This window comes from Rhinatrema bivittatum, chromosome 4 (assembly GCF_901001135.1).
Source record: "Rhinatrema bivittatum chromosome 4, aRhiBiv1.1, whole genome shotgun sequence".
NCBI classification, from domain to species: Eukaryota; Metazoa; Chordata; class Amphibia; order Gymnophiona; family Rhinatrematidae; genus Rhinatrema; species Rhinatrema bivittatum.
This window is the reverse complement of record NC_042618.1, coordinates 37,673,746-37,695,444: the sequence shown is the minus strand read 5'-3', so window position 1 is coordinate 37,695,444 and position 21,699 is coordinate 37,673,746. Positions and strand designations below refer to the sequence as shown.

The 21,699-nt window shown below is 45.1% G+C and overlaps 1 protein-coding gene across 1 annotated transcript in view; it reads right to left on the bottom strand.

Annotated features, from left to right (window-relative positions):
* Positions 1-21,699, bottom strand: part of DYNC1H1 (dynein cytoplasmic 1 heavy chain 1) — a 378,125-nt gene that overhangs the window by 162,442 nt on the left and 193,984 nt on the right. The window contains exons 43-48 of the mRNA XM_029597957.1: positions 18,143-18,272; positions 9,745-9,878; positions 9,194-9,308; positions 8,873-9,034; positions 8,577-8,791; positions 1,714-1,918 (exon numbers count right to left, since the gene is read on the bottom strand). Coding sequence (XP_029453817.1) covers positions 1,714-1,918; positions 8,577-8,791; positions 8,873-9,034; positions 9,194-9,308; positions 9,745-9,878; positions 18,143-18,272 — 961 coding nt within the window. The remainder of the gene's footprint in view (positions 1-1,713; positions 1,919-8,576; positions 8,792-8,872; positions 9,035-9,193; positions 9,309-9,744; positions 9,879-18,142; positions 18,273-21,699) is intronic.

Sequence of the window (21,699 nt, the reverse complement as noted above, 5' to 3'; positions counted from 1 at the left end):
GGTCCATATTTGGCCCAGAAGGAACCGGGGTAGGAGCTGCTGAACTGCCCTCTCCCAGGGAGGATGTAGCCCCAGAATTGCTCAGGTCTGGGGTGCTGCCAGATAAGGTCATGGCTGACCAGTCCTTCGACTGGGATGGGCTGGACTTCGAAAAGTTCTGAGAATCCAGCCCTCCCTGGGCCTCCTCCTAGTGCTGACACAGGAAGGATTCCAGGTCAGACTGAGCAGCCCTAATATGGCAGGCAGTGCAAAGGAAGTGTCATCTGTTCTTCTTTGCTGCTGGGGCCATAACCTCTGTAGTTTGTGTGTTTAGCCGGTTAATGCCTCTCTAGCACGGACAGAATCACCTCAGTGCAGGTAGATCTAAGCAGCCGGTTGTGCGTTTTGTGTGTGATGCGTACTTTTGCGCACAGGGCCAGTCCGCATCACACATACCGGACAAAGGGTGGAAAATGGCACCGCACCAAACTGTGTGCAAGATGGGAGCCATTGTGGATCACCATGTCGAGAGTCCACTGGGCCTGTAGCGGGGCCTAGCCCTCCGGGGGGGGGGCTGCTCAACCTACTCAGAAACCCCCTTCCCTCACCCGAACGGGATTGGGAATGATGCCTGTACGGCGCGCAGAGCAAGGAGACCAGAGGAAAGACTTATCGAAGCCTTTCCACGTCACTGGATCGGAGTTCTTCTCTACTTACCTGGTCTCAGCGTTTACAGGCTGAGTACAGAGTCAATCTTCTGCAGCAAAGGAAGAGGGCTTAGGCCATCACTGCCACGCTCAGCTTCTGCACCTGCTGCCTTTCAGCTGCTTCAGCAGCAAAGTCCACGCCAGGAGCTGGCTACCGAACCAAGGCACACCTCTGAGGGATCTCGGAAATCACCTCAGGAATTCTCAACTGGGGGACGGTCCCTTAGGTATCACTGCAGGAGAGTGAGGCTCAATCTTGAATCTTCCTTTCAGTTTGAATGTAAATTTCTCCTTTGAATTAGTGCTACAATCCTGTTAAAAACCGCTGCTGATATGGGGATAGCATCCACATCTGCTAGGAGACTGAGAGATACTAAATGGCTGAGGTCACTGCAGGAGTAAATCTAGGGTGACGTCAGCTTTGAAACCTGACTCCATCTCCATCTGCTAGCAGTGGAGCACATAACCCATTGGTCCTAAGTCCATCTGGCTACATGCTTAGAAATGTAGAATTTCTCCTTCCAAAAACTTCAGCAACCTCCATAGGGAGACGTACATCTACCATCTGCTGGAGACTGAGAATACTGGAGAGCTGAGGTCACTGCAGGGGTATATGTATGGTGACGTCAACTTTGCAACCTGACTCCTCCATCTGCTGGCAGAGGAGCATAACCCATTGGTCCTGAGTCCATCTGGCTGCAGGCTAGGAAATAGGGAACTGTGGTCAGTGGCTCCTAGCCAAGGACTATCACTATAATGGCAGCAGGGAAGTTTTAAGAACAGAGGACTATCCAAGGTAGATACAAATGAAGGCTCCTAGCATCTTCAATGCAGGCCAGCTCTCATTGAGCTAGAAGCCTAAGAGAAGAGGAATCTCCTGGCCAAAAATACAATTAAAGATTACATATTGAATTCCTGACAAACAGAGAAATCTTCCTTATGTAGTTTTACTTAAAAAGGTCATTCTTATCACATGCCATAACAGTACATGGCAAAATCTTAGGTTAATAAGAACTTTAGAACCCACCTGATGAAGTGTTTGATGAACAAACACACAGCTATTTATAATAGCTTCCCTGTGCGATGGTGTTTGTGGTAATTTGTCATACACTATTGGCATATAATCTGGGACAATGTAGTTTGGTTTCTCAAGATCCATTTTACTTGTAAATTCTTTCCCAACTTGATATAGAGCTTCAGTTGACCAGTCACCAAACCAGTTCAACACACACCTACAAAAGACACATGAAATGCAAATTTTTAATAAATATCTAGTCAATCAAGTACCACCTAGCTCAAAGTTGCAGTAAAACTTTGCCCTAACCTACTAATTACAGCTCACACGTCCTTTTGTGAAAAATCTTATTTTCCCAATTGGTCAGAGCATAATTGTCTAGGTTAATACAAACATTTTTAGGAGGTTGTCACTATAACGCCACCAGGCGACTGATGACGACTGATGCTTTGCATATAGTTTTATGACGACGACTGATGCTTTGTATATAGTTTTATGTATGTTATATTTATAGTTTCTCCCTATTTATTGACCTATTAATTTGCATTGCCTCCTCCCCCGGTTATTTGTATTGTTATCTGTTATTTGTAAGGGCGCTGCCCATAAGTTTTTTGTTCTATGTGAACCGATACGATGTGCGAACGGCTATCGGTATATAAGAGACGTTAAATAAATAAATAGAATAAATAAATAACGCTGCAGTCTAACTTGGTTTTGGAACTGTTGATATAAATTTTGTTCAAATAAAAGCTTCTGAAAATGACAGGTCAGGGAAGGATAATTTTCTGCTCTGAGACTACTTCTCATTGCTACCTTGACGTTTCCCATAGAAGCTTGTGTATTTGTACTGCAGAAGACAACCAAAACCGCTGTATGATAATCCATAACTAAAAAGGTTTCCAGCAAAGGGATTCAAACAATAAGAACATAAGAAATTGCCATGCTTGGTCAGGCCAAGGGTCCATCAAGCCCAGCATCCCGTTTCCAACAGAGGCCAAACCAGGCCACAAGAACCTGGCAAGTACCCAAACACCAAGAAGATCCCATGCTTCTGATGCCAGTAATAGAGACATTCCTTAAGTCAACTTGATTAATGGAGAAATTACTTACCTGATAATTTTGTTTTCCTTAGTGTAGACAGATGGACTCAGGACCAATGGGTATAGTGTACTCCTGCTAGCAGTTGGAGATGGATCAGATTTCAATCTGACGTCAGCCCCTAGTACATATACCCCTGCAGGAAGTGCAGCTCTTCAGTATTCTCCTCGAAAAGCATTGTGGATATATGTGTGACTGATTAACATAATAATTTGATTAACTTGAATAACTTCATAACTTGGTTAAATGTTCAAAACTTGATTAACTTGAACTGGTTGACTATAGCTGGAGACCGCCAGTGTACTCAACTGGAAAGCGTTGACACCCGACAGGGTGTATGCCCTAGGTAAATGAAAACGTGGCTTACCCTTGCATCATTTGAAAGACCATGCGTAACGGCAGCCAAGGGTGGGATGCTGAGTCCATCTGTCTACACTAAGGAAAACGAAATTATCAGGTAAGTAATTTCTCCATTTCCTAGCGTGTAGCAGATGGACTCAGGACCAATGGGATTGTATAAAAGCTACTCCCGAACCGGGTGGGAGGCTGCCCGTGACCCACTTAGTATTGCCCTTGCAAATGCTATGTCCTCCCGAGCCTGAACATCCAGACGGTAGAATCTGGAGAAGGTATGGATGGAGGACCATGTAGCTGCCTTGCAGATCTCGGCAGGTGACAGCATTCTAGTTTCTGCCCAGGATACTGCCTGGGCTCTGGTAGAATGGGCCTTGACCTGTAGAGGTGGTGGCTTGCCTGCTTCTACATAGGCCGCCTTGATGACTTCCTTGATTCAGCGAGCGATGGTTGCCTGCGAGGCTGCTTCCCCTCGTCTCTTTCCGCTGTGAAGGATGAAAAGGTGGTCCATTTTTCGTACGGGTTACGACATTTCCAGGTATCTGGATAGGAGTCTGCAGATATTGAGGTTGCGTAGACTACAGGCTTCTTCCGAATTCTTCAAGCCATCTGTCGTTGGTAGCGAGATGGTCTGGTTAAGGTGGAAGTGTGAGACCACTTTGGGGAGGAAGGAAGGGACCGTGCGTAGTTGTATGCACGGTCCTGCCATGAGCCTGAGGAACGGCTCACGGCAGGACAGTGCTTGTAGTTCCGAGATGCGGCGGGCTGAACACACCGCCAGCAAAAACACCGTCTTTAAGGTTAACAGGCGGAGGGACAGGCCTCTGAGGGGTCTGAAGGCAGTTCCCGCTAGGAAGTCCAAAACGAGATTGAGATTCCACAGAGGTACTGGCCACTTTAGTGGTGGGCGAATGTGTTTGACTCCTTTCAGGAAGCGTGACACGTCTGGGTGAGAGGCTATGCTGTTGCCCTCGCTCCTGGAGCCGTAGCATGACAATGCGGCCACCTCTACCTTGATAGAGTTGAGGGACAGACCCTTCTGTTGTCCATTCTGTAAGAATTCCAGGATCACGGGAACTTTAAATGAGTGTGGCTTGATATTGTGGTCTTCGCACCAGGCTTCAAATACTCTCCAGATCCTTATGTACGTTAACGATGTACTCTCCTCAGAGAACTTGCGTGCTCGGAGGAGAGTTTCGATTACCACCCCCGAGTATCCGTTCTCTCTCAGGCGGGCCCTCTCAATGGCCAGACTAAGAGAATTGAGCTGGGTCCTCGTGGAGAATCGGACCTTGTTGCAGCAGGTCCCTGTGTGGGGGCAGGGGTAGGGGGTTCCCTGCCAGCGGTCTTCTCATGTCTGCGTACCAGGGTCTTCTTGGCCAATCTGGAGCCACCAGAAGTACTAGTCCCCTGTGTAGTTGTATCTTGTGAATGATTGCTTCCAATAGGGGCCACGGCGGGAAGGTGTATAGTAGGGTCCCCAGTGGCCAGGTCTGTACCAGGGCATCGATCCCTTGGGACTGCAGTTTCCGCCTGCGGCTGAAGTATCTGGGTACTTGGGCATTGGATCTGTTTGCCAGAAGGTCCATGTCCGGTGTCCCCCATCGATTCACTATCATTTTGAAGGCTGCAGATGACAGCCTCCATTCTCCTGGGTCTAGACTTTCCCTGCTGAGGAAGTCTGCCATGATGTTGTCTTTCCCGGCGATGTGGACGGCGGAGATCTTCTGGAGGTTTGCTTCCACTCACGCCACCAGGGGGTCTCTATTTCTAGTGACACCTGTTGGCTTCTGGTTCCCCCCTGCCAGTTGATGTAGGCCACTGTCGTGGCATTGTCCGACATTACTTTGACCGCTTTGTTTCGAAGTCTGTGAGCGAACCGCAGACAGGCTAGTCTGACTGCCCGAGCTTCTAGGCAGTTGATGTTCCATCCCGCCTCTTCTGCGTTCCACTGCCCTTGGGCGGTTAACTTCTCGCAGTGTGCTCCCCATCCTCGTAGACTGGCATTTGTGGTGAGTAGGGTCCAGGTTGGGGAGGATAGTCTTGATCCCCGGCTCATGTGGCTGGCCTGCAGCCACCACCGTAGCTGTGTATGAACTCTGCCCGGGAGTGATAGATGTACAGTGTAATTCTGGGATCGTGGGCTCCACTGTGATAGAAGTGAGCGCTGTAGGGGCCTCATGTGGGCTCGCGCCCATGGCACAACTTCCAGGGTGGATGCCATCAGCCCGAGGACTTGCAGGTAATCCCATGCTGTGGGACGAGGATCGTTCAGCAAGGTTTGCAGCTGGTTCCACAATTTTGATTTCCTTGTGGGGGTCAGACTGACCTTGTCCTCTTTGGTGTCAAATCGGACACCTAGGTATTCCAGGGACTGTGAGGGCTGTAGGGAGCTTTTGTTTGTGTTGACCACCCATCCTAGGCTCTCCAGTAGAGTTATGACTCTGCTGGTTGCTTGGCGGCTTTCCCTCCGGTGACTTTGCCCTGATCAGCCAATCGTCCAGGTAAGGGTGAACGAGGATTCCTTCCTTCCTCAGTGTTGCCGCCACCACTATTACCTTGGTGAACGTCCGGGGTGCTATGGCTAACCCGAAGGGTAGTGCCTGGAACTGGTAGTGATGGTTCAGGACTTTGAAGCGTAGGTAGCGCTGGTGTTCCTGATGAATTGGGATGTGTAGGTAGGCCTCCGAAAGATCCAGGGATGTGAGAAACTCTCCCGGTTGTATCGCCCTTATTACGGATCGTAGGGTTTCCATGCGGAAGCGGGGAATCCTCAGGTGGCGGTTGACCAATTTGAGGTCCAGGATGGGCCTGAATGTTCCCTCTTTCTTGGGGACGATAAAATAAATGGAATAATGTCCAGTATTTATTTCTTGTGGAGGTACTGGGGCTATGGCCTCGAGGGCCAGTAGTCTGGACAGTGTAGCTTCCACTGCTGCCCTCTTGAAGAGGTCGTGGCAAGGGGACTCCATGAACTTGTCCGGAGGGGTTCGTAGAAAATCCTGGTAGTACCCCTCCCGAATTATGGCTAGGACCCACTTGTCTGAAGTTATCTCGACCCATCTGCAGTAGAATAGGGCTAGTCTGCCCCCTATGGCTTCTTCCCTTGGATGGGTCGGCTAATCTCATTGTGGGGTGCGGTTGGGGCCCGTATCCGAGCTGGTTCCCCTCTTGTTGTGCTTGTTCCGAAAGGTCTGGTTCCTGCCCGTAGGGCAGGGTGCTTGATAGTTGCTCCTGTAAGGATTTAAGCGCTGTGAACTTCTGCCCCTGGAGGACCTGGGAAAGGGTCGCTGGTTTCTCTTCGTCTTATCCTCCGGCAGGCGCGGCAATGGGGACTCGCCCCATTTGTCGGCCAGTTTCTCTAGTTCGCTGCCGAACAGGAGGGATCCTTTGAAGGGCATTCTTGTGAGGCATGTTTTGGAAGATGCGTCAGCCGACCAGCTTCAGAGCCAGAGTTGCCTCCTGGTCGCCACCGCAGATGACACTCCTCTGGCCGCTGTGCGCACTAGGTCGGAGACAGCGTCCGCGAGGAATGATACTGCTGGTTCCATGTCTTCTCCCGGTGTTGTTCCTGGATTGTGATAAGCAGGCATGTGTCACCATGGTGCAGCAGGCCGCAATTTGTAGAGACATAGCAGCTACGTCGAATGACTGAGGATGGATTCCAGACGCCGGTCATGCACATCCCTGAGCGCTGCTCCTCCCTCCACTGGGATAGTGGTGTGCTTAGAGACCATGCAGACCATGGCATCAACTCTTGGGCATGCAAGATCTCTGGTTGCTGGGACCAGGGGGTACAAGGCTGCCAAAGCTCGTCCCCCTTTGAATGTGGACTCCGGAGCATTCCATTCCAGGTCAATCAGCTGTTGTGCCGCTTGTAACAGAGGGAAGTGACGAGAAGTCTGGCGAAGATCCTCCAGCAGGGGGTTTGGTTTAGGTTCCCCCGAAATACCTGGGCCCGGGACAGCAACATTTCTTTTTTCAATTTCTTATTTAAAAGCTACAGGCAGTGCCGAAAAAAAATAATAAAGCTAACCCAACATCAGGGGATGGCAGGCGGGTTTCGTGAGGACTAACATCCTGCTGTCCTGTGAGAACACCTGTTACAGGTAAGCAACATTTGCTTTCTCACAGGACAAGCAGGATGGTAGTCCTCACATATGGGTGAGTACTGAGCTGAGGATGTCCAAACATGCACCAAATGTAGCCAAATGTGTGCAACGGCCAAAGGCATGCAACAGGCACAACAACTGGGGTGGAATTTGGTAGAGGGCATCCTGAACCCCACCGGGCAGGCGGAAGGGTGTTGGTACGTCACGTCGTAAATAGGTTACGCAAGACAGACTGGCCGAAGATAGAATCTTGTCTTCCGGCTTTGTCTAAGCAATAGTGGGCTGTAAAGGTATGGAGAGCACTCCAGGTGGCAGCCCTGCAAATGTCAGGAAGCAGCACAGATTGTAGGTGTGCTACTAAAGTCGCCATGGCCCTCACAGAGTGTGCTTTAACACGGTCTTGGAAAGGAATGCCTGCTTGCTGATAGCAAAAGGATATGCAGTCCGCTAGCCAGGAGGAGAGAGTCTGCTTACCCTCAGGCTGCCCCAATTTGTTAGAATGGAAAGACACAAATAATTGAGAGCTCTTCCTGTGGGCAGCTGTATGGTCTAGGTAGAACGCTAGAGTCTGTTTACAGTCAAGGGTATGCAGAGCCTGCTCACCTGGATTGGAATGGGGCCTGGGAAAGAAGGCAGGTAGTATAATGGATTGATTGAGATGAAACTCTGATACTACGTTAGGTAAGAATTTAGGGTGAGTGCGAAGTACCGCCTGGTCTTGCAGAAGTTTATTGTAAGGCGGATAGGTAACTAGGGCCTGTAATTCACTAACTCTGCGAGCGGAAGTGATTGCCAGAAGGAAAATCACTTTCCATGTGAGATAGCGAAGTTCACAGCATTGGAGAGGCTCAAATGGTGGTTTCATGAGCCGACCCAAAACCAGGTTGAGGTCCCAAGAAGGGGCCGGAGGACGCAATGGAGGCTTGAGGTGAAGCAAGCCCTTCAAGAAGCGTGTTACAAGGGGTTGCGCACTGAGATAGGGACATCCCAGATACCTTTATGGAAGGCGGCTACCGCACTGACATGAATTCTAATGGAGGAAGTTTTGAGACCTGACTAACAAGTGCCAGAGATAGTCTAGAAACCTCGGGATGGGACAGGTAAAAGGATCAAGGGCCTGAGAAATGTATGCACACTGGGCGACATGCGCTTACTTTCACCTGCAGGGAGGGTAGGCAATTTTCAAAAAGCCCTTTTACTTGAGTAAATAGCTTTTGAAAATCACCTATTTTAAAAAGATGAATCTAAAGTCATTGAAGGTCATTAAAAATATGCACTTTATAACATTTCTTAGCTGCCTTAATCAATCACCTGTTAAAGAGAGCTGGCGAAGTAGCAGCTCTGTCCTTCAGACCCTCTGAGGATGGATTCATCGTAAACACAACATGGAGGTTGCGAATAACCTGACTGGTGAACCACTTATACAACTCTTCGTGAGAATCCAGCATTAAGCCTTCCTTCTGCGTGCCCTCTTTGCACTGAGTCATGAGGGTGGAATACTCATCTCCTTCGAAGAGGCCAGGAACCTAACCCAATATAAAAAAATGTACACATTTAGTTTGTGATCATTCGCACACTAGATGCATAGCTAATATAATTTGGATTACCTCTCCATTGGCGAGCAAGGTATTCATGCGCTCTAGGAATCCAGAGTCCAACACATTTGATTCATCCATTATAAAGGCAATCTTTTCATTTTTGCATCCAGAGCGTCTTAGTACTGCCCTGAGATCCTCATCAAAGTCTTCTCCAGTATACTTCCTGTGTACCTAGAATATTCCATTTAATAAGTATTTGTCCATTTTTACTTCAGGTCAAAAAAATACTTTTAAATGTTTTTAAACCAGACAACCACCAGGAAACTGGTTAAAGTCTGCTACGTAAAAATATGTTTCACTATATGTGTATGTGTGTGTGTATATATATACCTTAATCTGATAAACACTTAAACCATTCATCCAGGCTACAAAACGAGAAAGTGTGGTTTTTCCTGCACCACTAACACCGATGAGAAGTAAATGGCCCTGAGGCTGCCGGAAGATTCTGAAACAAAAATTATGGAATATAACATGCCATCGTAACAAGCAGTACAGTTAGACAAAGTTGTACCCAATGACGTCAACTTCCAACTTACACTGAAATTACATATTTAAAGCAGCACATAGTAGTATCAAATAGGTTTACATTATTCAAACTAGACAGTTTGAATTTAATTCCTGAAAATACATTGGTGTTTTCAGTTCCTACTTAGTCATGCTCCCATTATAAATTTAGCTACTGCTGTGATGACCCTTACCAGAAGCACAATACTTAGAAAGGTGGAATACAAACTAAAAAGCACATCTAAGGTAGGAAACGTTTATCAACAGGAAGTGGCTATAAGACTGGAGTCAGACTGACATGTTTGATATTTTGAATGGCCAGCCTAATCTGCTTTCAAATTTTCTTTCTAAGACTGGAAATGTTGAAATTAGCTTACCGGTCAATTCTGAGCACATGATCCAACACTTCATTGAACAGTACAAGCGGCACATCAAGCTCTTCTTCATAGAACACCTTCAGTCTGGCTTTGACGTACTCTCTTAGCTCTTCCTGATCAACTGGGATGTAGTCCTAGAGAGATTAGAGTTCACAGGTTCACTAATGATTCCACAAAGTGCCAAATGTTACAAAATGAGTGACGATATCTAAAAAAAAGATGTATTCACTTTTCAAAAAGATAAAAAAAATCATTTAGCATGGGGTATATAATTTATTTAAAAAAAAAATGCTTCTATACCACCACTCCATAAATCATTGTGGTCTACAACTAAGATATAAATAATGGAGAAATTACTTACCTGATAATTTCGTTTTCCTTAGTGTAGACAGATGGACTCAGGACCAATGTGTTATATGCTCCCCTGCCAATAGATGGAGACTGAGCCAGGTCACCTTAGATACACCCCTGCAGTGACCTCAGCCCTTCAGTATTCTCTTCAAAAGCCATTGTGGATATACTATTAAAAAATGAATAAATGTAACTGTACTCAACCAAATGCTGAATCCCAGCAAGATTATAGATGCCCTGCTCTAGGGATTGGGCAACAGCTTACTTGTAACCTCTTGGAATCTATATTCACTTCATGGGTGATTCCTTGGCACTGTTCTTGGGCAGGCGTGGGCATGATGGTAAGTCCATCTGATTACACTAAGGAAAACGAAATTATCAGGTAAGTAATTTCTCCATTTCCTAGCATGTAGCCAGATGGACTCAGGACCAATGGGATGTACAAAAGCTATTCCCAATCGGGGCGAGAGGCTTCCCACAGTCCGGTTAGCACCACCTTAGCAAAGGCTGCACCCTCTGGTGCCTGAATATCCAGGTGATAGAACCTGGAGAAGGTGTGCAAGGAGGACCATGTTGCCACTCAGCAGATGTCCACAGGAGACAGCAGTTTAGTTTCCGCCCAGAATACTGCCTGAGCCCTAGTGGAATGAGCTTTTTTACCTGAAAGGGTAATGGCCTTCCTGCCTCTAACATAAGCTCCCATGATGACCACCTTGATCCAGCGAGCTATGGGTAGTCCGCAAATCTGGTTCGCCCTGTCTCCTTCCACCGTGAAGAATAAACAAATGGTCTGTCTTCCTCGCCGGTTCTGAAAGTTCCAGATACCGCATCAAAAACCTACTGATGTTTAAATGGTGGAGGAGGAGGTATTCTTCCGTGTCTTTGTGCCTATCTAGGGTGGCAACAAAATGGACTGATTCATATGAAACTCCAAGACTACCTTGGGCAAGAAGGATGGAACGGTATGAAGTAATGCTCTTGGGGGTCATTTGGAGAAATGGTTCCCTATATGACAATGCCTGTAGTTCAGAGGTGCGGCAAGCTGAGCATATCGCCACCAGGGACACTGTTTTCAGGGACAGACTGCATAGCAGCTGAAAGGAGGGCTCTGCCAAAAACTCCTATACCATGACTTTCTACTTTTCCTAGAAGCCTCTCATGAGGAACTTTGTCAAACGCCTTCTGAAAATCCAAGTACACTACCATCTACCAGTTCACCTTTATCCACATGTTTATTAACTCCTTCAAAAAACATGAAGCAGATTTGTGAGGCAAGACTTGCCTTGGGTAAAGCCATGCTGACTTTGTTCCATTAAACCATGTCTTTCTATAGGTTCTGTGATTTTGATGTTTAGAACCCTTTCCACTATTTTCCCTGGCACTGAAGTCAGGCTAATCGGTCTGTAGTTTCCCGAATCACCCCTGGAGCCCTTTTTAAATATTGGGGTTACATTAGCTACCCTCCAGTCTTCAGGTACAATGGATGATTTTAATGACAGATTATAAATTACTAATAGGTCTGAAATTTCATTTTCGAGTTCCTTCAGAACTCTGGGGTGTATACCATCCGGTCCAGGTGATTTACTACTCTTCAGTTTGTCAATCAGGCCTACCACATCTTCTAGGATCACTGTGATTTGGTTCAGTCTATCTGAATCATTACTCTTGAAAACCTTCTCCGGAACTGATATCTCCCCAACATACTCTTTAGTAAACACCGAAGCAAAGAAATCATTTAATCTACAGCTTGAGAGTGCACAACTTACGATTTACAAACTTTCCTGTTATTGAAAATATTTCACCTTTAGAACTTTTCAAATCATATGTTACACAAGTATTAAAGTTGCCTGAAACATTAAAACCAGTCATTACAAAAGCATACTATCTTCCTTATACAGAATCAAATCCTGAAAATTTACAACAACCTGCGGTATCCTTGGATATAACAACACTATTAGAGTCATCACAAGACTTGGTTATTACAAGAAAGAGATCTATACTGATAAAGATATTTTTATCTATAAGGAATGCAAACTTTAAGTACTTTTTCAGAAATAGGCATGCTTTATTTCATGGATACAAAGAATGGTGTTACCCTGACATAATAAAAGCCACTCAAGCTAGGAGGAAATTGTTTCTGTCAATGAGGGTTGAAGCTATTCAAAAAGGAGTGCTATTTAAGATTTCAACAACAAAATTACATATATTATTGAGCCATCCCAACTGAGAGCTCTCTTAGACTCTCATCCCTAAAGTATTCTGGGGTTGGTTTGGTGTTTGTAAATGAGTGAGGAAACCACTCAGATGATCAAAAGTTTTCCTTTGTGGTGATAAATTTACAGTTTTGAGTTAAGTAACACTCCATTTCTAAGGCTCCCCCCTCCATTTCTTTTATTTTATACAATGCAGTATAATGGTAAATGTATTAGTGAATATATATTACTACCTATATTTTGTTTACACCTGCATGTATTATTTCTGAAGTGGATACTTGTATAATTATGTAAAATTTGATAAATAAAAAAAAAATCATTTAATCTTTCCGCAATGACCTTATCTTCTCTAAGTGCCCCTTTAACCCCTCAATCATCTAACGGTCCAACTGACTCCCTTCACAGGCTTTCTGCTTCGGATATATTTTAAAAAGTTTTTACTGGGAGTTTTTGCCTCTACGGCCAACTTCTTTTCAAATTCTCTCTTAGCCTGTCTTATCAATGTCTTACATTTAACTTGCCAACGCTTATGCATTATCCTATTTTCTTCTGCTGGATCCTTCTTCCAATTTTTGAATGAAGATCTTTTGGCTAAAATAGCTTCTTTCACCTCTCCTTTTAACCATGCCGGTAATCGTTTTGCCTTCTTTCCACCTTTCTTAATGTGTGGAATACATCTGGACTGTGCTTCTAGGATTTTTTTTTTTTTTTTTTGTTTGGTTGTTTTTTGTTTTTTTTTTTTAACAATGACCATGCCTCTTGCACACTTTTTACCTTTGTAGCTGCTCCTTTCAGTTTTTTCTATTTTTCTCATTTTATCAAAGTTTCCCTTTTGAAAAGTTTAGCACGAGAGCCATAGATTTGCTTACTGTCCCCCTTCCAGTCATTAATTCAAATTTGATCATATTATGATCACTATTGGCAAGCGACCCCACTGTTACACCTCTCTCACCAAATCCTGTTCTCCACTGAGAATTAGATGTAAAATTGATCCCTCTCATCTGTTCCTGAACCAATTGCTCCATAAAAATGTCATTTATTCCATCCAGGAACTTTATATCTCTAGCATGTACCGATGATACATTTACCCAGTCAATATTGGAGTAATTGAAGTCTCCGCATCACATTTATAGATTATAGACCTTCATAACATCCATGGTGCTGCAAGTTGATACTCATGTTTTTGCACCTGTGTGGATCATTTTTAATCATTGGTCCAATAGTCCACTGCTCATTCAAAAGTGTCCTCTGACTCCGGCTAAGCAAAAAACAGGGAAGTAATCTTTTGTGTTTTAAGAAAATAGAAAAAATATAAAAATGTCACAAAAAGTTTAACACACTTTTGAATGAGCAGTGGACTATTGGACCAATGATTAAAAATGATCCACACAGGTGCAAAAACACAAGTATCAACTTGCATCACCGTGGATGTTATGAAGGTCCCTAATCTATAAATGTGATGCAAGAACATTATAGCTTAAACATTGATAACATTTAAATACAAATATCGTGATACAATTTTTTTCTGAAGTTATTCAATTCGTTGTACAGTGGATAAAGAGCAACATCTGTCTTGGTAATTGAAGTCTCCCATTATTGTCGATAGCTGGAGGCGAATTGAGTAGTCCTGGGACACTGGATTCCATCATGACAATAGGGAGCGTTGTAGTGGTCGCATATGGGCCCTTGTCCACGGAACAACTTTCAGAGTTGATGTCGTGAGGCCTAGGACTTGAAGGTAGTCCCATATCTTGGGGTGAACAGAGTTCAACAGGTTTCGCAATTGACCCAGTTTCCTTCTCCTTGGAGGGGGAAGGTAGACCTTGTCCAGTTTGGTATCGAACCGGACTCCCAGATATTCTGGTGACTGGGAGGGTTGTAGGCAGCTCTTGGCTGTGTTCATAACCCACCCAAGCTCTTGTAGTAAGTTCTTGACTCTGTGGTCGCATGGTGACTCTCCTCCGGAGACTTTGCTCTGATTAGCCAATCGTCCAAATAAGGATGTACCAGAACTTCTTTCCTCAGTGCAGCCGCTACTACCACCATAATTTTGGTGAAGGTTCTGGAAGCAGTGGCTAGTCTGAAGGGTAGCGCTCGAAATTGGTAATGATTGCCCAGGAAGCGCTGGTGGTCCTGATGGACCGGGATGTGAAGGTAGGCTTTGGATAGGTCCAGGGAGTTTAAGAATTCTCCCGGTTGCACCGCCATAATAACGAAGCTTAGGGTTTCCATGCAGAAGTGTGGTACCTTCAGGTAATGGTTGACAGCCTTGAGGTCCACGATGGGCTGGAATGTTCCTTCTTTCTTGGGAACGATAAAATAGATGGAATAGTGACTAGTATTTTGTTGAGACGTAGGCACCAGAGTTACTGCCTTCAGGCTGAGTAGTCTTGCTAGTGTGGTTTCCACTGCCAGTCTCTTGGCGTGGGAGTGGCACGGAGATCTCATAAATTTGTCTGGGGGGATGCTTTGGAATTCCAGGGCGTACCCCTCTCGAATGATAGGACCCACTTGTCCGATGTTACTTCGACCCATCTTTGGTAGAAGAGGGTAAGTCTGCCCCCTATGTCTTCTTCCTGTGGATGTGTCTGCATCTTCTCATTGTGGGGCACGGTCGGAGCCTGCCCCTGAGCTTGCTCCTCTCTTAATGTGCTTGTTCCGAAAGGACTGAAACCTTCCTGAAGTACGAGGTGCTTGGGACTGTGTGTTCCTGTAAGGTTTAAAATGCTGCGATCTTCTACTCTTGGTTCTTCAGGGGGAGGAGCGCTATGTTCTTTTGTTCCTGTCTTCAGGTAATTGGGGTACTAGGGATTCACCTCATTTGTTGGCTAACTTCTCCAGTTCGCTCCTGAACAGGAGAGATCCTTTAAAAGGCATTTTTGTGAGGTTCGCCTTGTAAGTTGCGTCAGCCAACCAGTTTCGAAGCCATAATTGTCATCTGGTCGCCACTACGGCGGTGACACCCCTGGATGATGTGCGCATAAGGTCAGCAGTAGCATCGGTGAGAAAGGAGACCGCAGGTTCCATCGCTCCTCCGGGCGTGGTAGCATCTCTGGAGAGGTTCAAACAGGAACGTGCCACCAAGGCGCAGCAGGAGGCAATTTGTAGCATCATTGCTGAGACATCAAAGAACTGCTTAAGGATGGCTTCCAGCCTTCTGTCTTGGGCATCCTTCAGTGCCGCTCCTCCCTCCACAGGGATTGTGGTGCGTTTTGAGACACCATAGATCATAGCGTCCACTTTAGGGAAGCGCAGAAGTTCCTTGGCCATGGGTTCCAGCAGGTATAGGGCTTCTAGTGCCCATCCTCCTTTAAAACTGGCCTCTGGAGCATTCCATTCCAGGTCAATCAGTTCCTTGATGGGCTCCAACATAGGAAAATAGCATGAGGCTTTACGGAGGTACACCAACATGGGATTCTTTTTTGGTTCCAATGTAGGGTCCGTGCCTGGGAGACCCAGTGTCTTCATAGTTTGGGACAAGAGGGCTGGTAATTCGTCTTTGTGGAAGAATTGGAGCATGGTCCGGTATGGCTCCATCCCTGGGGGACTTGCCCTTCTTCCAGGGAGTTGCTTCCTCCTCTGAGGGGTTGGATCCCCATCCAGGATGATCTTGGTTAGGTGAGGAATGTCTCGAGAGCCTCAGGAGGTGCTGGGAAGGACTTGTGCTTCTGACAGAATTTGAGGCAAGTGGACAGCAGAGGCTGGTTGCGCCTGGACAAAGGTTTGCAGCCCTTTAAAAAATTCCACCAAGGAGAAGGTTCTTGGGTCCATGTTGATGCCAGGAGGGATTATAGTGGTAGCCCTGGAGGAACTTTATGTGGGGGCGCAGAGTTGGACATAGTTAGGTCCGGGGTGCCATCATCAGTGGTTCCGGATCCCGCTCCTGGCTGTGGGAGGTCTTGAACTGGCTCTCCCTGGTTCTGTTCTCACTGCTGGCACAGGAGGGATTCTAATTCAGGCTGCGCAGCTCTCAAGTGGCAGGCTGGGCAAAGGAAGGGTCCCTTGGCCTTCTTGGAAGGTGGTGCCATTGTTTGTGCACCTGTAGGGCTTAAAAACTCATCCATGCGAGAGTTATGCTCGCGCATGCTCATAGTTGTGCACGTCGGGAGCGCAGAAGTTATGCGCAATATGTGCACACAAGTTAAGCGTGCAGGCGGCGGGTTTTTTGCACACGGCCAAGTTGTGCGCGCTGCTGTGCGCACAACTCATATGTGAGCGCAGTTAAGCGTGTATCCCTACAGACGTGCTCAAGTTAGGCGCCTTGGGCCTCTGGCCTGCTCCGCTTGTACCAACGGTGAGGGGGAAGATGGCGCCGACGACAATATGGCGACCCTCCCGGAGGATCTCCACATGTGTGGACCCTCAACCAGATTGGGGCCTAGCCAGAGGGAGGCTGCTCAACCCGATTTAAACCTTGGAGGAAGGTCGGTACAGCTGTTTGAGCCTTGGAAACCGGAGACTTAGAAGAAAAGGTTTCTACCTTACCTAGTCTCGGCGCTTACCGGTCATGTGCCGGGCGGTCTCCAGTTGCAGGAGGAGAGGGAAATACCTTCACCGCCGTGCTCAAATTTGCACCTGCTGCCTTTCAGCCACCCTGGGGGCAACGTCCATGCCGGGAATCGGCCGGCAGACTAAGGCTCACCTCTGAGGGAATATCGAATCGACTTCAGGTAAGTCTCGACTGGGGGAGGGACCATTAGGTTTCACCGCAGGAGAAGCAGGGCACTCTTCTTAAAGGTAAATTTTCTTCTTTCTTGTAAATGTTACACTATTCTCTTTTGGATAGTGTCCGCTTCTGCTATGGGAGACTGAGAAATACTGAAGAGCTAAGCATGCTGCATGGGTATATGAAGGCTGACGTCAGCTTTGAAATCTGACTATCTCCCACCTGCTATCAGGAGAGCACAATACCATTGGTCCTGAGTCCATCTGGCTATACACTAGGAAATTATTGGGTTTGTTAGACAAACCAAACTAAACAGCCTTCTGGGACTGTGCAAGGATGACCTGACCCCAACCCCCGCTCTGTCCATCTTTAACCCAAATGGGCAGGTCAGCCTGGTGGCTGTATCGATACTGCACACTGTCTTGCAGAGAAATCCATGTTAATTTCCAGCCCAGGTTCTCCACTTTCCAAGTCAGTCAAGACTAGGGCTGCTGCAGAGGCAGCGTTCACACCCTAGGGTGGGGGGAGAAGGGAAATCAGTCATGGTACAATGGCGACTTCTAATAGGAATGATAAATCACCACATTTAACTAGCATACACTCCCAACTGTATATGAAGCAGTATAACAATAATATGCTAGATATTGTTATTCTGACATCTAATAGGACCCATGATTGCAATGTTCTGAAGGTGCCTTGGAGCATGGTCGTGGGCTGAGCACTGTCACTGCAATGACTGGACTAAAATAAATTGTGAGGGAATAGACATAGGCATTGCGAGAGAGAGTGAGTGAGTGAGCCGCGGGGAGGGGGAATGGTGGCGGTGGAAGAAATCCTGAGTAGTTATCAACAGAGGTTCATAGTGCCAGATCCCATGCCTGGGTCAGATTGAACTTGAAGTCCAAAGGAGCAGGAGGAAACTGCTGGGTCAAGAGAAAAGAAATGCACACACACAACCCACTACTCTTCATATCCTCTCTTACTAGTATTCCCTGAATAAGATTTGTGTGTTAATTCTCTTTACAAGAAGAAAAATGGTGTACACACCTCATGCTAGTTCATCTGATTCATTGTTTTGTTTCTGATCAAAGGTGCAACATAAAATGCAAGGAAAATACAGAACAATTTTTGAACTGAATCACAAGTGGGTTTCTAATGAACACTTTACCTTGGATAGCCAGTTGCTGTACAAGATGGGCTTGTTCAAAGCTTTATCCCTCTCTACATTGGGGAAATGTTTTAGAGCTACAATATCAATGTTCTCATCGGTCCAACGTCTCTCGTCATCTTCCACAAGTCTGATTAACAAAAAAGGTTACATTTAAATTCAAGATCATAATGCGAGTACAAACAGAACGTAAACCAATTAATGCAAACAAAAAGAATTTAACATGTATCAAGCCGGAAATAAGCCTGTATATTTATTACATTTTATATTTTATATTTAAAGGACATGAGCTTTCAAGATCACATAGGTCCTTTCTTCAAATCTTTCCCTAAAGCTCATGTACAACATTTTTTTGTTGCGCATGTAAAAAGGAATTGCAATGAAAAATGTTTAGCAAAGGACAACAGGAAAATAGAGACCGTCTATTTCTTATGAATAATCAACCAAAGCTTCAAGTATTTTCCAGGTCCAATCTATTAAAAATCTGCAAATTTAATTTTTGCAAATTCCTTGCTTAAACAGCACAAGCATTTTCCAGTCCAATTACATTATATCCTATTAGGTATCCACTGACACTAACTTCTACTTCTTGTAAAGCTACATCAATTCACAAGTCCTTTATCAGATATTAAACTTCAAATACATTATGAAGAGGATTTTTAGCACAATTGCCTATGTTACAGACTTAAGATGAACTCCTGTAGGCAATACATTACTTTAATTACTACTTTAAGAACAGTTAATATGTGCTTGAAGACAACGAGTTTACTGTTTCCATTTCCAGTTATTTGACTTTTTAAACTGCCTAACACTGAGGCCTAGGCGGTGAACAAGTTTACATATATAATATAACAAATAAAGATAAACAGTATAATAAAGCAAAATAAAAATAAAATCAGTAACAATAAAAAACCCATTTGAGTCAAAAACCTTAAATACACTAGCAGAACTGACAAAAATTAAGAATTAAAATCATGCTAAAAATGAAAAGGCAAATAAAGTGACAAACTGACTGTAGGCCAGATTAAATAAAAACATTTTAATCTGTTTTCTAAACATCTTGAGTCGCATTGCCTAATTATTGGAAAAAAAAAATAGTTCCATAAAGTTGGTGCAGCAATGGAAAAGGCACATTTGCGAGTAATGTGAAGCTTAGCTTGTTTGGGAGATGGAATTTCCAAAAGGCCTCACTGTGAGGAACGCAGTAATCTAGTGGGTCGACAGAATTTAAGAATTGCATTGACCCAATGATAGGTTTGGTCATCAAGTTTGTAAACGATCATACCAAGTTTATATTTATGCGTTCATTAATAGAGTCAATGCAATTCAATTAGAATTGGAGTGGGAGAAAGGAAAGGAGGTGGTCCACTCTCCCTGCTTTGCTTTTGCCGATTGCTGGAACACCTGGAGGCGCGAGTAGCTGCTGTCGCAGCGATGTGACATCAGCTTGGACGTCCCCCCTACAGACGATAAAAGCTGCAGAGGGGTGGTGCCCTGCTGCCGCCGGCGCCATGCCAAAGGGGTGCGCGGCTTGGTCAGGCTTAGGCCGGGAAAGGCCATAGGCCAGAAGGTAATTCCTGTTTTCTTCTACATTGCCAATCTTAATGGGCAAAAAGAGGAACGTGAGGATCTTTACATCTTCTCCCACACAACAACAGCGTATTGGACCCATGGACAACCACACAGTGAAAGTGGTGGAAACGCCCAGAGACAACAGTTTGGGAGCTACTTAGTTTGCCTCCCTAAGCCCAGCGATGGACCAAAGTCTCCCCCCTACAGCCGATCGGGATAACATCGTGCGATGCGGCAGGAAACCCGGTAGAATTAGCCCAAAGGGACTCTGACCTGCTGAATCAGGCTGATTCTCGGACTGAGAATGTAGTTACATCAATAATTGAAGAAATACATCCACCTGGTAAAGAATGTAGCTTTAGTCCTGTGGATTTACAGGACAAAATTACAATGGATGATCTAGGAAAAATGATATTAAAGCTTGATAGTAATATTATTAAGATGAATGAATTATTAACAGTGATTAAAGTTAATAGAAATTTAATTGAAGAAAAGGAAAGAAAATTGATAAATGTGAGAATGTTTGTTACAGAAATCAAACCTAAGTGCAATTGGTAAAAAAAAACTGAGAATGCTTTTATTTGTGACAGTTTGGCCATTCACAAAGATTTAGAATATATGGAAAATCTATTTAGAGCAAAGAATTTAAGAATTATTAATTTCCCTCTGACTTGCCTCCTCTCCCCGTGGGAGTTTAAAACATTTCTAAAAGAAAATCTATTATATGATGAAGATATCCCCAAACTTTCTAAAATTTATTTATCTAAAAAGCCCTCCAGAGAATCTGAAGGTCAATTAGAGGGGGAACCTTCAACATCCCCAGGCATATCTACCTTCTTAGAAGATTCGATAGACCTGATTAATAATAGAGCTACTTTAATTATTTCATGTGTGGCAGAGCAAGATAAAGAGAAATTGTTTAAAAAAAAACTTTTGCTGTTAAAGATGTATTATTTTGTGGACACAGAATCCAAATCTTCCCTGGTGTGGCCAGAACCACGCAGGTAAGAAGGAGAAGCTTTCTGTCCCTAAAAAGTCAGGTGTTAGCATTAGGTGCTACATTCTTTTTGAAATTTCCATGTTTATGTTTAGTCAACTATAAAGGAAAGAAATGTGGTTTTGTTGATCCAATGCATTTAGAAACATTTTTAGTAGATAAAAATCAGGCATTAATATTTGAGACAGGTGCCCAGTAAAAAAGTCAATCCCTTACTCCTAAATACTTTGCTTAAATTAGTGATTTTGTATTGGTTGTTTTACTTTGATCTCCCCCTATTATAGGATATATGCACATGTAATTATTAATGTTGAGATTACTTACCTGATAATCTCCTTTTCTTTAGTGTAGACAGATGGACTCAGAACGAATGGGTATAGTATGCTCGTGCTAGCAGTTGGAGACTGATCTGACGTCAGCACAGGTGTATATATATACCCCCACAGGAAGCGTAGCAACTTAGTAATCTTCCTTGCAAAAGCTGTTATGGATGTGTGCACTGACGCTCAGTGAAAAGTGAAACAGGATTCCCCTGACCGATTGATAGTAGCTGGAGACCGCCAGCAGTCACAACCGGAAGGTGTTGACACCTGGTAGAGTGTACGCTCTTATGTAAACAAATGACATGGCTTACCTTGAATCGGTGAAACCCATGTACACAGGCAGCTGGGCGGGATGCTGAGTCCATCTGTCTACACTAAGGAAAAGGAGATTATCAGGTAAGTAATCTCAACATTTCCTGGCGTGTAGCCAGATGGACTCAGAACGAATGGGATGTACAAAAGCTTTACTCCCAGCCTGGGCGGGAGGCTGCCTGAGGACCATGTAGTACCGCCCTCGCAAATGCTGAGTCCTCCCTGGCCTGGACATCCAGACGGTAGAACCTGGAGAAGGTATGGAGGGAGGACCATGTCGCCGCTTTACATATTTCCGCAGGCGACAGCATCCTGGATTCCGCCCAGGATGCCGCTTGCGCTCTGGTAGAATG